The sequence below is a fragment of the Lolium perenne genome, chromosome 5, assembly GCF_019359855.2.
Source record: "Lolium perenne isolate Kyuss_39 chromosome 5, Kyuss_2.0, whole genome shotgun sequence".
NCBI lineage: Eukaryota > Viridiplantae > Streptophyta > Magnoliopsida > Poales > Poaceae > Lolium > Lolium perenne.
In genome coordinates, this window is record NC_067248.2 from 227,962,243 (window position 1) to 227,977,051 (window position 14,809).

Sequence of the window (14,809 nt, forward strand, 5' to 3'; positions counted from 1 at the left end):
AGGTCATCAACGGACACAACTAGGCATTTAGGAGGCATCTACCACTGACACCTACATTTTTAGAAAAAAAGTGCATCATATATATTCATGCATGTCGCATGCTGACAGTTTTTAGCGAGCTACCCACGAGTTTTGCGAGTCGAGTTGAGTTTCATTTGTGGACTTGGTTTTTGAACTAGTCGAGCCTAGCTTAGTTGTTAGTTGAACGAGCTTTAGTGTGGAAGTTAGGTTGACAAAAAAGACATTGCAACTGTTGTTGTTAGTTTGAACACGAGCTAATTTTGGTGCGTGTTGGCCTATACTATGTTGTCCTCCGAGGGCTGATTCGGACGTTATATGTGTAGTTTTGCTTTGAATAGAATGGAACTAGAAGAAAAGAGGAAGGAGACGATAGGAGGCATTTGTGGCGCCCAATCTCCCTCGAAGCGGGTATATATATTCTGCAACTATGGGAGGAGCCTTCCACTGTCCGGCATATTGTGCATCTATTTCCACAATGGAAGCATCCAAATTTACATTAGTACTACTACCTTCGTTTTAAAATATAAATTTTTTCATCAAGCAACGGAGAGAAAGTAGTGACCGGTGAGAGTTGGTTAGAAGACGACGCCACGCGGGTGACGCGTCTTCTTCCTCGCCTGCATGAAGAGGAGCAAAACCAGGGGCGGCGGCGCGACCGTGTCTTACCGTGGGCATGCAGGACGAGATCGAGTTGGTGCAGACTATCGTACGGTACATGTGTACAGTCGGTAGGAAGTTGCATGGAAACCCGACCAAATGAATATCCATGTGGAGAATGTCGATCCCGGACGTGGCATACAGATCGAGCACGATCGCCTGTACATTATGCACGTGTGCGGTGGATGCCAGCTTGGCGCGCAAGAGATGACTTGCTTCTAGAGGGCATCAATGGACCAGTCCTTTTCCACGGATGCACCTGGCCGTTTTCCTCGTCCGTATATATGCTCCGAGTCATCTGCATACCTGCATTCACATAACTGTACTGCTCTATCAGTTTCGTGGCCAACAAACTTACTTAGTAAGACAAATTTCATGGAACCGATGGAGTAATTAAAACGCTATTGGCGCTGGCTTTGCATGCATGTATGATAAAGTCAATCGAATTAGCCACACAAGGAAAATCTTATTTTACGTATAGATACTCCAAATATCTCTACTACTTACTTAAAAAGACTAAAGTAGTTCCTTATTCTGCCAATACGTTCGTCGTCCTCATTTTCAGCTAGCTTCCGCGCTACGTCGCTCCACCAAGTTGGGCCAGGCCCATCACGATGCATCCGTCGCGTGTCGCTCGTCCCTCGTTCCATCTTCCAGTTCCCAGGATACCCGACCCGCTCCCCCGCCGCCGCCTCCCATCAACCTCCAGCACCGCGCCACCGCCAGTTCGCCCGCCACGGGTCAGATGAGACGCGCGGCGGTACATCCGCTGGCTGCTCCCTCCTCCACCTCATCCTCGGTCGCCATGGCCTCCTCCTCTTCCCAGTACCCTCCCTCAAGTCCTTCCTCACTGGTCGTCGACATGGAGACAGGGCCGGGCAGCATCACGAGGGCCCTCGCCTGCCTCCACGAGGGCAACGCACGGTTGCCACGATCCTGGACGCGAGGCCGCCACCGGCCGCCGCGCGTGCCTTCCCGCCGATGCGTGCCGATCTGGCCGCTGCTTCACCTGAGGGAGTTGGGGTGCGGTGACGCCATCAGCGTGGTGGCGGAACAGCGAGCAGGGAGAACCGGGGACGGATGCGCCTACGTCGACCACAGGTCCAACGGCGAACAACGGCAGTGCGTGGGAGAACCGGGATGATGACGGAATCGAGGGGGCAAGGGTCCAATCTACTCTTGGGAGGAGCTGTCGGCGAAGTTGCTCCGGAGAGCACTACCAGGTCACCTCCGCGGCTGCCGTCCGACCCAGGGTCGCCAGCGGCTTCGTCACCGCGTCGGAGCATGGAGGAAATGTCTGAATCGGACTCTGGGTCGGCAAGGGGGACGAAGAGGAAGAGGGTCACCGAGCCTAGGGATGGGGATTCGGCGGGCTCTGGTTCCGACTCCTCTGGCTCTCCGTTCCGCAGGCCCAAGGCTCCCCTGATGCCCATCTGCACGGAGGAGGATGGCACCGTGCTCTACGGCTTCACTGACGACCAAGACGTCATGGACAGATACCATGATGATATGCAGAAATACATCAAGAAAAGGGGTAAGAGTGTGTTTGTCTGCTCAGTAGTTTTTTTGATTAGCTAGAGAATATTGCGGTCTTATAAATTGTGGTATTGCCAAAAGTGCTGTATTTCTGCATTTTTCTAAAAAACTTGGTGCTGTACGACTGAAATAACAAAATACAACGCTGCCAAACGCCTTATCATTTTCACTGAAACAGTACAAAACTGAGATTTATGAGAACTGTAGTATTCATTTCCGAAACATTGAAATAATGTGGTTTGGAATACTTTGATTTTGAGAAAACTGAGCTGTCAAACTGGGCATATGTATATTGAGTGACACTATATTTGACCAAGTTCTTGTATTGCTCTCATGGATATGGATTTTTTTTTCCTAGATCGTCACAAGCGGATGTTAACACTTGCACCGTCCAGTGTCACCGAGCGCCGCACCGCCAAGGAGACAGAGTCTGTTCTAAAGTGTGCTGAATCGGTTCTAAGCCTTTCAGCCTACCTGGGTACTCTTCTTAGTCTTTAGACTAACCTGGTTTTATTGTTGTTGCTATTTCTAAGCATGCTCTGTAACATGAGCAGATGGCAAGATGATAAACCAGTGCACAGGAATTGTCGTTGAGGTAGATGCATTTAGGAACTCCGCTATCATTCTCACCTCAGCATGGCTTTTCTGCACCAAGAAACCTTTGGATGATTGGACAAAAAAGGAGTACCCTACTGAGGCAAAGGTAAAATCTTAAAACAAATCATGCAATTAAGTCATAGCATCGTTGTTCAGATTACATATAAACCACAATAGCAATGCACTTATGTCAATGAGTTGTGGGATATGATCTAATGGAAAATCAACACCTTTTGACGTCTATATGCCACTCAAGTTGTATTTTCTTATGACATGATGATGGGTTCTTGTACGGTGTGCTAATTGTTAGCTGGGGAATGCTATTGTCTTTATAGTATTTGCTTTCAGCTAATCAAAGTCTGAGTCAATCTGCCTATGTTTTATGAATTGTGTAAACAAGACCATTTGAAACTAAGAATGTCTGACCATTAGTTTCAAACTAAAAAAAGAAAATATTTCTGACCACCTCTTTTGTCTATTATTGGCAAATGTTTGACCTGGTATATTCAACTCTTTCAGTTAATTTTTTTCAGGTTAATGTTCATATGTTGGATGACTCAACTTTAGAATGTCGTTTGATGTTCTTCAGCAAGCACTATGAAATAGCCTTCTTTGAGATTAGTGGGGATATTTCATTGAAGACTTTGTCATTGGAACGTAATGTGGAGTTAGGCCAGGATGTATTTCTATTGGCTAGAGATACAAATTTGAATCTGATTTGTAAGCGAGACAAGGTGCAACTTGTAGATCCTTGTGAACATCAGCAAAATCACTATCAATTCCTCAACGGTCCAATTCCTCAGGTTATAGTCATCTTTTCTCCTCTCCCTCTCCGGCCTCACCTCTTCTCCCTCTGCTACTGCTAGCGAGCGCAATGGCGGGCGAACCGGAGGATCTCGATCTTCGCCACCGCATCCTTGGCTCCACGTCTTCTGCCAGCGGCGTAGTTTGGCGGCCGGGTGGTGGAGGACGATGCAGTCATCCCCGTGGTCGGTCCCCTTTCCCAAGTGGAGGAGAGGCGTGTACGTGGTCGTCGGCGGAGCGATGGGATTGGATTGGGGGCGGGGATTGTCGGCGCTAGGATTCCGCGGCGGCCGGTGCCCGAGGTCGGTGAAGGCGCGGAAGATCTTGGCGGCCAGGCTGAGGAGACGGCGGTTGACCACCAGACCGTGTTGCCATCGATGCCAATCAGGTGGCGGCGCACGCGCTAGGATCGTCGTGGTCTAGCGCCCTGACGCCAGGGACATCACGCCCACGCTGCTCTTCTACTGTGCTACACCGTCCAGGTCCAGTACAAGCAGGTATGACGTATGTCTTCATATTTGGGGCTTCTTTTCCAGTCTACGGGTAGTGTGTCTGTGATCGCCTGAACCGATGCAATCCAGTGATGTCGATGGAACTATTCGGTGCAGACTTTCAATCTCCTTCAGCTTTGAAATTTTGAGTACGTTGCAGTCTAGCTTCTCTTTGAGTCCAGTTAATTTCCGTGATGATTGATGCACTGGGTGAGCACCTGAATCGATGGCAGTTTGGAGATTACTAATAAAGATTTACGTCATGGAGGATCCCAGTGCATAACAAAGCATGGCGATGTGGATGGAAGAATCATCTCAGATTGAGCAAGGGACAGTAACGTACATGTCATATTATCTCTATCTTTTCTCACTGTTGATACTTATGTTAAAGAATCTGTAGTAATCAACCAATCCTCGTGTCCTCATGGTGAAGTACTCCTTGGTATTGGTTTGCTAATTTATTGCTGAATAGCAATCTAACTGCTGCAATTGGTTAAAAAATGACCTGAAGGGTGAACCGGTGAAAAAATGATATTGGTATTTATATTTTCACTGGATCCTTGCTTTGTGTTATATTACAGATTCCCTGGATGCGTTTTGTAGGCACAGGTTGATTGATTATCCCAATATCTCTTCTCGACATAGGAACGTTCATAGTACAGTAGATATTTTAAATAGCACTGAATTAGCACATTAGCACGATGAAACTAAGATTATAGCAACCCAACTTGTAGCTAGCAGGACCAATCGAAAGTGAAAGGGAAGATATCTTTTATAGCTTAAGGGCATCTCTAGAAAAGGTCTAGATCCAATCGTCGATATTTCCATATATGCTATATACTCTAAGGGATTTCTCCTTTATATCATATTTTTTCAACAGGTCGCCTAAATTCATTCCCCTATAACTATCCTTTTTTCCTTTTTTGAAAGAAAATTCTAGAACTATCTTGACTACTGACAACTTCTATTTATAAATTTTACAATAGCTCATTTTCATGTGCGCTAAGATTCTCTTTTAAACCATGAGCTATATAAGATTTTTCTGCGACAATAAATATAACCTTCTCCATGTTAAATTCAGCGACATTTAGCTACCAGTAGTAACATTCACCAAGCAGAGTAGTAGGAGCAGCGAACTTCAGCGCCCCGATGCCGGGGACATCACGCCCATGCTGCTCTTCAACTGTGCTACATTGTCCAGGTCCAGTACAAGCAGGTATGCATGCTCCTTCTATTCAGATTTAGAGCTTCTTCTCCAGTCTACGGGTGTAGTGTGTCTGACTGTGGCTGTCACTGCATTATTTGCTATGGATTGAACCGGGCGGCGTCCATTGTGCTGGGCATTGTTGGTGTATAATTACTGCCTGAATTAGCTGCTTGGTGATCTATTTTTTCGATGCCGTGACGTTAGCTACTCTGATTGATCCCCAGCCTATGATTTGGGATTCTCTACTTACAAGTACGCCAAAACAATGTAGTTTCTTGACCTCTGAAAAAATGTATTTTTTATTGAATTTTCCTTTCCCTACTCATCTCTTGGTACGCGTTCTGCTGGTGTCTGATGCCCACAAATTTTCTGCATTCATGCCTTCAGGAGAACTGCTATTAGAAATTTGATTAACATGTTCGTGTGCCATACAGGGCAAAAATTCCAGAATGTGGTTTCTCTGGATTGAAAGTAGTGATGGTTCGTGCAGTTTGCATGAACGCAAACACTCGCCTTGAACATGTATTGCTTTCGAGTGACGGTTGCTGTCATTGACTCAAGCATGCAAGTTCCGAAACCATTTCAAAAAACAAGCACACTGAGATGTATTGCCACCGAGTGTTTTACAACATGTAAACAAATACATTATACAGAGCCTCCTAAACATGTTTCCCAAATGTTGCAGATCGATGGATGTTTTTAATGCTAGGCAGTGAACAATTATTTGAGTACATCTGTTAGACACATATTTGAGTATAAGTTGGAATGTAAGAAACTATCTGTATGCCAGGCAATGATATTTTAACATTGTAAAATTTAACCTTCTCTTCGACTTTGCCGTCACTTGCACTATGTTGGAAAAGATAACATGGAAAGGGGAATTGACTTTTGATGCAATACTTGGGTCAAGGAAAACCTTTTCATCTCATAGTGTATTTCTTGCGTTACTACCCTTCCTGATGCTTTGGCCTTCTGCTCTGCTGTGGATAGCTCGTCTGGAGTGTTTGATTTGTGAACAATGCTTTAAATTGTGCTAATTGATTAGTTAGGTTGCTTACCATACAAAAAGGCATATTAGTACTTCGGAAGCTATCATCCGCTTGGAACTTTTAAAAAACTTATAGCAGTTGCTTATTGTAGTGGAGGAAGAGGTGTATGCCGACATCTGGTCATTGCTGCGCCCACTAAGCAAGCAAGTCACTCAATCCTTATAAATTCCCTATTTTAGATAACTTCTACTTATACAAATTCATCTATGATACCAGTGATCTAAGAAATATATATTCAGCCGATTGGGATGTGCTAAGTACCATATGTCTACTGTTTTGGTACCAAAAGTAGTATGAGATTGATATATGTGTTGATTATATATAAGATTTCATAGGGATAAACATGATATTTTACTTTGCAATATCGAAAGATATGTAGTCATGTAGCATGTAACAAAATTTATCTCATGGAAATAGCAACTCACATGAAGTATAATGAGTTTTGTGTATTATAGGATCTTCGAGTGAATGTTTCATATGCACAATTTTTGGGCGGATTATTTCTTGTACAAACATGTTTTTTTGCTGCTATCGAATATTAGGATTTTCAAGGAGAATGGCAGGGCATTAAATCTGGAGGAATAATAGTTTCACTGACATGGGCTAGGCCAAACTCCTACCAAAGTGTTGCTCATTCAAAATTTGTATGAACAGACTAGATCGGTAATCTAATATTTGTATGCATATGACAAATATGATCCATGATCTTTAACTTGAATCTTCAAATGATTTTAGCTACTTCCAATTTCGGTGTGGTTGCATTGTTGATCGCGTTGAAACTGCATATGCTAATGTAGATCCGACTTGAGTCTCGAGTTTGTAGGTATGGAGTTGATTCACCTCTCTATTGGTTTCTGGCTCTTTGAATATATGTTTCTGTTGTCTCAATATTACATCATTTATTTCTGGCAAATCAATGTGATCATATATGAGGAGGACCATTTTGCAACAAAGAATTTACAGGTGTTCCCATTGAATTAAGAGATAGAGTTATATGTTTGTCATTCGTGTGTAATAACACCTACTGCTACTCATGATTTTGATGGTGGAGCAATGTGGGGTCTGTTGACCCTTAAGCATAGGGGGGGAGCACAATGGCGGTTGCAGGCCTCCACCACTTTTGCGCTTCAAAATAAGAGCTTAGGTGAGTGTACGAGCTTTCTGTCTGCTTTATAGTAGTTTTTTTACAGGTCCAGGCCTTGAGAATGTTGCTATGTATCTACTTAAATATTGTGAATGCATCATGTGTTGCCAAGAGCTTTGATGTGAATGCGCGCATTATCATCCTGGTTCCTAAGTTATATGGAAGGCTTGAACATGGTTCCACGATGATGCCTTCTTCACCTGGTTGTTGCCCTATAGTAGCTACCTTTTCTGACTTAATCATATTGCAGTTGCGGCCGATGAAGAAGCTTCTCCTTAGAAGTGGAACTGCCTCCCTTAGGCACCATGGCTGGGAGGAAATCGATGAGCCTCTCCTTAGAAGTGGAACTGCCTCCCTTAGGCACCATGGCTGGGAGGAAATCGATGAGCCTGTGAAGTACCGTTCCTCTAAATGGCCTTGTGCACGTATCTGTTTCACTTCAATCTCAGACATTATCTCATGTTTGCTAGATATAAGGACCTGTTAGCACGCCGGGTTTATTGCGTTCAATATTATCATGTTGTAATACATTATGATATTTCTGATTTGTTTTGAGTTTTCGTAGTGAGTTGTGAGTGGGAGCGGCGATTTGGCTCCCGGGAGCATATGCTCCCGGTTTTTTCGAAAAATCAGAATAAATCGAAAACTTATCAAAAAAAAATCGAAAAAAAATCGTGTACGTACCTGACCATGGCACGCACCACCGTGTAAAATGTCGTTGCAAAGTGTCATCGTATGCGTCCTGAACAAAAATGACAAATTTCTGACATGAAATGAGATCCAAAATTTTGAATCTCAGATCTGGAAATTTGTCATTTTTGCCCAGGACGCATACAATGACATTTCGCAGCGACATTTCACAAGGTGGTGTGTGCTATGGTCAGGTACGTGCATGATTTTTTTTCGGAATTTTTTGAAAAGTTTTGAAAAACAAAATTTGCTCCCCAAAAATCCGGGAGCAAATGCTCCCGGGAGCCGAGAGGAATTTCCGGTTGTGAATTATATATGTGCATTGAGAAATAAAATTTGAGGACCCGTAGCAACGCACGGGCATTTGTACTAGTACGATTAAAATCATGGAACGGATGGAGTAATTAATACTCCAAGTTTAATACTGTAGTACTACTACCCTAGTTGTCAATTAGATGCGGCGAGCCGTGACGATGTGTGTGCATTCACTGCCGCTGTCACCGCACACTACCCACTCCATAACACTATTTGCTCTCAACCCGTTGTCCCAGTGACATCAAAGTATTCGAGCACAAAAGCGCCATTTCCCTCGCTGATTATTCAAGCCTTTGACCGCTCACAAGTGCAGCGCAAGTGCCCTCCCTGTCTCCGTTGACACTGACAGAACTTACGGGCCGGTGCACTGGTTCATGACGCCTTGGCATGCGTCATCGCATAAACATGCCATGTACCGGTGTCCCGTATATAAAGCAGCGTCGCATAGGCTCCATCTGCCAGCATCCAGATAGGCAAATCAACTCTCTCAAACACAAATCCATCGGCAGCCGACAGGTGAAAGTAAAAGTACCTGCGCATCCTCGCAGGGATAAAGATGGGCTCATGCGTCTCGCTCTCGGCGGCGCCGCCGCCGCCGACAGTGGCCACGGCGAAGGTGGTGCACGTGGACGGCCCCATCGTGCAGTTCGCGACGCCCGTCACGGCGCGGGATGCTCTGGGCAGCGATGCCGCCAGCTCCTCGAGCTTCCTCTGCAGCTCCGACGAGCTCCGGTTCGACTTGCCCGCCCGCGCGCTGGCGACCGAGGAGGCGCTCCAGCCCGGGTGCCTGTACTTCGCGCTCCCCGTGTCCATGCTCCGCCGGCCGCTCTCCGGGCAGGAGATGGCCGCCCTCGCCGTCAAGGCAAGCTCCGCTTTGGCCACCCTCGCCAACAGCTGCAAAGGGCGGGGTCGTCGGAGCGGATGAGGGCGAACGAGACGGCGGATGGAATGACCACGTCTACGGAAAATACGGCACGAGCACTAGTAGAAAAGGGGGCCTTCCGTCTAAGCGCTTTAGTCTTTCCTTCTTACGAACCGTCTTAAAGTGCATTAGCACTGTCAGACCGCCAGATCTTTAATACCGGTTCAGAAGGACCTTAAGACGGTTCGTGTCACGAACCGGTACTAAAAGGTTAGCGTCAGCCGGAAAACCTTTAATACCGGTTCGTGACACGAACCGGTACTAAAGGGTAGACCTTTAGTACCGGTTCGTGTTACGAATCGGTACTAAAGGTTTTCCTGCTCCCCATTCGGTGAAAATGATAGAAATTTTTCTTTTGTAAAATACAAATAAAAATGATAGAAAATTTAAAAACAAATATTTTTAGATTCTTGTATATTATGCAACCTACTATTCGGTGAAATTAAGAAATTCAAATTTTGACCTTTTTTGCAAAAAAAGTTTGAAAATGGTTAAATCGCATTAATTTTTGCATACGACGTCGGAAAAATGCGTATAATATATCAAAATCATCGTGAGAAAAAGTTATATCCGAATTCACCTGGGTTTACCCGGTTAGCCAATTTTTAGATTCTCAAAATTCCAAATGAAAATATGAAAGCATGAAGATTTTAGTTTTTTCCAGAAATTTAGAATTTTATGTTTTTTTTATTTTTAAAAATTAAAATTAATAATTATAAGATTTTTTGAGTACTAAAATATTACTATTACTTTTAGCAAATTATAAGATTTTCAAATTTTTAGGTTTTAGGTTTGGAAAAAATAATTAAAATTTAAAAAATAATTAAAAATAATACAAATTAAATTTTTTAATTTAATTTATTTATTCAACATTATTATTACATCATTACTTTTGTTTATTAAAATAATTATTTGGATTTTAAATAATAAAGAAGTGTGACATCGACCAACATGTTAATAGGATTGATATGATAGTACTATCAACAACATGCGCGCGAAGCACTTGGAAGTGGAACGGGTTGGAACTCGGAAGTTAAGCGTGCTAGTGTGGGAGTAGTGTGAGGATGGGTGACCGACCGGGAAGTTTGACCACGGGTAAGTAATTTGACTAGAGATAAAGTGTAGTTAGAGACTAACGAAAATACTAGAAATTCTGGAAAAAAAATGGAGTGAAAAAAATAAAATAAAAGAGAGAGTGAAAAATAATTAGAAAAAAATGGATAAAAAAATTAAACGAAATAGCCTTTAGTACCGGTTCGTGTTACGAACCGGTACTAAAGGTCTTCAGCCCCGCGGGCTCCTCCGTGCCCACGTGGAGGCACCTTTAATACCGGTTCGTAAGGAACCGGTACTAAAGGTGGGAGGCCTTTAGTACCGGATCTTTAGTACCGGTTACAAAACCGGTACTAAAGGCCCTTTAGAACCGGTACTAAAGGGGGGTTTCTCTACTAGTGGAGCATGACGGCCATTAGCCGTCCTGCGGTCGTGCAAAGGCTGAGCGCCATTTCTGAGGCCAGTGCCTGAGTCGTGACTCGTGAGTGGAACCCAATATGGATTCAGCGATTTAACGGTTATATTGTTTAGAGAGTGTAGTTAAGTAGATTATGCGTTACTTAATTTTGTTACTGAGTAGTTGATCTCGTTGATAGCTCGATCTCCAAACTGAGGAGGAGATCGTATGTAGGAGTATGTACAACCGTACAGGGTACCTCTGCTTCGATTCTTTTCTGTGTACATGTAATTTTTTGATTAAGGAGCACAAACTCGTTATACACCCTATATATGGTAGTGCCTGAAATATAGTATATAAACAATGAATTGTGTAAATGCACGTTTCAGAATTAAACTAGTGATGCTCTCGTTGTCGATATTTTGCAAAGAATACACACAAGGGGGATATTCTAGTCGTGACACTAGTGGAGAACATGCCTTTCGTCCCAAGCCCGTGGGAGGAACAGTCCCGGTTTTGAACCAAACCGGGTTCAATGAGGGGTACTGGTCCCGGTTTATCGTGGAAACCCTTTGGTCTCGGTCCGTTTGGGGTCTTTAGTTCCGGTTCGTAATACCAACCGGGACTAAAGGGGGGCCTCTGGGGCAAAAGCCTTTAGTCCCGGTTCGTATTACCAACCGGGACTAAAGGGTAGACCTTTAGTCCCGGTTTGTATTACCAACCGGGACTAAAGGATTTTTGGGTTTTTTTTGGCTCCCCACGCACCACCACCCCCCCCCCCCCCCCGGATCGCCTTTTAACACTGTAAAATAGAAAATAAAATGATAGAAAATTCAAAAAAATAAAATGTTTTCAGATTCTTGTATGTTATGCAACCTACTATTAGGAAAAATTAACAAATTTGAATTTTCACTTTTTTTGCAAAAAAGGTTAGAAAAATTGTAAATTCCAAATGAAAATATGAAAGCAGGAAGATTTTAGTTTTTGCCAGAAATTCAGAATTTTATATTTTATATTTTTTAAATTAATAATTTCATCATGCATAAAGATTACTATTACTTAACCATAAAGTTAGCCAATTTTTTAGATTTTCAAAGTTTGGCAAAAAAAAATATTAAAAAATTTAATATTAAAGAACAATTATAATACAAATTAAAAAATTAATATTTATGAAAAAATAAAATTATAATATAATTATCACAACATGTTATTACGTCATTAGTTTTGTTTATTAAAATAATTATTTGGAATTCGAACAATAAATAAGCGTGACATCGACCAACATGTTAATAGGATTGATATGATACTATTATCACAACATGCGTGCGAAGCACTTGGAGGATGGGAAAGGAACTTGGAAGTTAAGCGTGCTAGTGCTGGAGTAGTGGGAGGATGGGTGACCGAGCGGGAAGTTGGACCACGGGTAAGTAATTTGACTAGAGATTATAAGCGTAGTTAGAGATTAAGTGTAGTTAGAGACTAAACTAGTTAAATAACTGAAATACTAGAAATTCTGAAAAAAAAGAAAAAAAAGGAGGAGCGAAAAATAATTGGGCATAACAAAATGGATTAAAAAATTAACAAATAACCTCCAGTCCTGGTTGAACCGGGACCAAAGGTCCTCCACCTCGAGCGCCCTCGCCGCACCACGTGGCGGGAACTTGTTGGTCCCGGTTTGCAAACCGGGACTGAAGGCCCAAACGAACCGGGCCTGTAGCCCCGTTTTCCACTAGTGTGATGTTCGAACTGGAAACATGCCTTCAATTTTATACCCCCATCCCATGAACTATGCTCACCCTCAAGTTGGACACGTATGATGAATTAAACGAATATGAATTATGCTCACCGTAAAATACGAGAACGATTTGCAGTTGTTATTGATCTTGGGTGGTATATTCTTTGATGGTGGCTTGATCGATTATTTCGTCTCTAAGCTCCCAACTTCAAATAACACCTCCTGGAAGTAGAGAGACGTAGTCTTCATAGATCCTCAGCGTTCTATAGATCACTTCGAACCTCTGGTTATGACCGATAACATGAAGAACACATGTCGACTTGCTCTTCCACAAAGGTGTGGATGCTATCTCGTAGCAATCCTATCTCACTGAACGTTTTGACAAGTGCATAGAAAAATGGCTCTTCTCATCCAAAGGATTTGGCTTGCTTCTACATCATTGCAATTGAAGATATATTTTAGGTTCACCATCCCCTCCTGATCTCGTGGTAACACTGAACCGCTGGTGAGACGAGAAAAGGCAACACACATAACTGCTCTTTTGTGCAGTAGCAAGATCTAGGCCTGAATGATAACAATAAGTGTTGTGGCATGAGAAGCTCAATATGATCATCCTACTAAAATTGAACGGCCAAATCGACCCTACGTTGTTCTAGGTAAATGGTTCTACCACTAGAACAACGAATAGAACAGAGGAGTGACTCTTACCTCCACCATAGCAGGCGAAGGAGACAGACCAAAGTCGGAGAAGATGACAACAACCTCCACTCTCGATGCACATGACGATGCTGGTCTGGCACCGAAGACCAAGAAGACGAGATCCTCCTCTAGAGGATGGCGTGGATACACTGTAGGAGTATAGATCTGGAATGCCTTCGCCGCTGTTGCTGTTGTCGAAAGTGAAAAAGTATATTTGTTGGGAGCTAATGGAGGTGGTAAGCAAAAGAGGGAGGTGGCCCCATATTTGTTGCGCATGGAGAGAGTACAAGATGATCTAGAGTCTTAGTCTATCCTAACTCGTCTCGTATACACACTAACAAAAATATCTTGATTAAAAAATCTAAACACACTTGTTAACATAGTTCCGTCTTTGGTTTTTTATACAATGTCACCTATAAATTAAAATAATAGAAAAAAACATATTTTTGTGAACCTTATAGCAAAAATATGCTTCAATTATTTGAAGCTTAATAAAACTAGTTGGTTTTCGGTTTTTTCATTTAGTTTATAGAAATTGCTCGCTGTAGTGAATAAAATGTTTATACTGCTCAAAAATAATTGGGAAAAACTGATAACACTGTTTTAAAGAACGTTGAAGGGTTAGAAAATGATGGGAGAACAAGTGTAACTATTTTTCACTCGACTGGGAACTTACTTCGTTCTCAATTAGATGGCATTATTAAATTTCAGTTGTAACTCATGACTAGCATGAATCATGATGCAAATCAATTGTTGTAGAATTTAATATAGGATGAAGTTAGTTCTCAACTAGCTAAGAGCATCTCTAGTGGCTCCTCTATATGATCCTCTAAATGTGTATAGATGACCATGAGCTGAAAAAACGCTTCCAGTGGCTCATCTAAATGGCCATCTAAATATAGAGGACCATCCATTTCCTCTACTCATCCTCCAAATTTGGAGGACGGAGCGAGGACCATCCAAAGCAAAATCCTTCCCCACGCACACGTCCCCACACACCTCTGAGATCAAGAGGTCCACTTGACAGTGACTATATCAAAAATATAGATGGTCTAGATATAGACGTTCCACTGAAAAATTTAGAACATCTAAAAGGGAATCTTTATAGATGGTCATCTATATGGAGATATAGAGGCGAAACGGACTTATGGCTCTCGGGTGCAACGCACCCCCATAGACCAAAAAAATTATAATAATTTAAATAAGTCAAAAAAAAGTTTTGAATCTTCCTGGAAATAAAAGATGATCAAGTTTGTATTCGTAAAAAAAATGTTTGGACACGAAATGATTCCCATGGACTCCAGGGCAAAAAAGACAAAATTATGACAAAAATAAAGTGAATAGTACCTAGTCATGGGGCATTTCGAGTTTGTTTTTTTTACCCAGGATACAATAAAAGTAATTTTCTAGGAAAATATTTTGTTTCAGGTACAATACCTGATCATCTTTGATTTCCAAAAAAAATTAAATTTTTTAAAACTTTTTTTTTATT

The 14,809-nt window shown here is 42.5% G+C and overlaps 2 protein-coding genes across 2 annotated transcripts; both read left to right on the top strand.

Annotated features, from left to right (window-relative positions):
• Positions 1–1,485: 1,485 nt before the first annotated feature.
• Positions 1,486–4,776, top strand: LOC127302143 (uncharacterized). Its single transcript, XM_051332540.2, has 4 exons — positions 1,486–2,212; positions 2,573–2,692; positions 2,769–2,917; positions 3,345–4,776. Exons 1-4 carry the CDS (start codon positions 1,759–1,761, stop codon positions 3,675–3,677), a joined length of 1,056 nt encoding a protein of 351 aa, XP_051188500.1. The 5' UTR covers positions 1,486–1,758; the 3' UTR covers positions 3,678–4,776.
• Positions 4,777–8,981: 4,205 nt separating this feature from the next.
• On the top strand, positions 8,982–9,486 carry LOC127298262 (uncharacterized). Its single transcript, XM_051328168.2, has one exon. The coding sequence runs from the start codon at positions 9,068–9,070 to the stop codon at positions 9,434–9,436; it is 369 nt and encodes a 122-aa protein (XP_051184128.1). The 5' UTR covers positions 8,982–9,067; the 3' UTR covers positions 9,437–9,486.
• Positions 9,487–14,809: the final 5,323 nt, after the last annotated feature.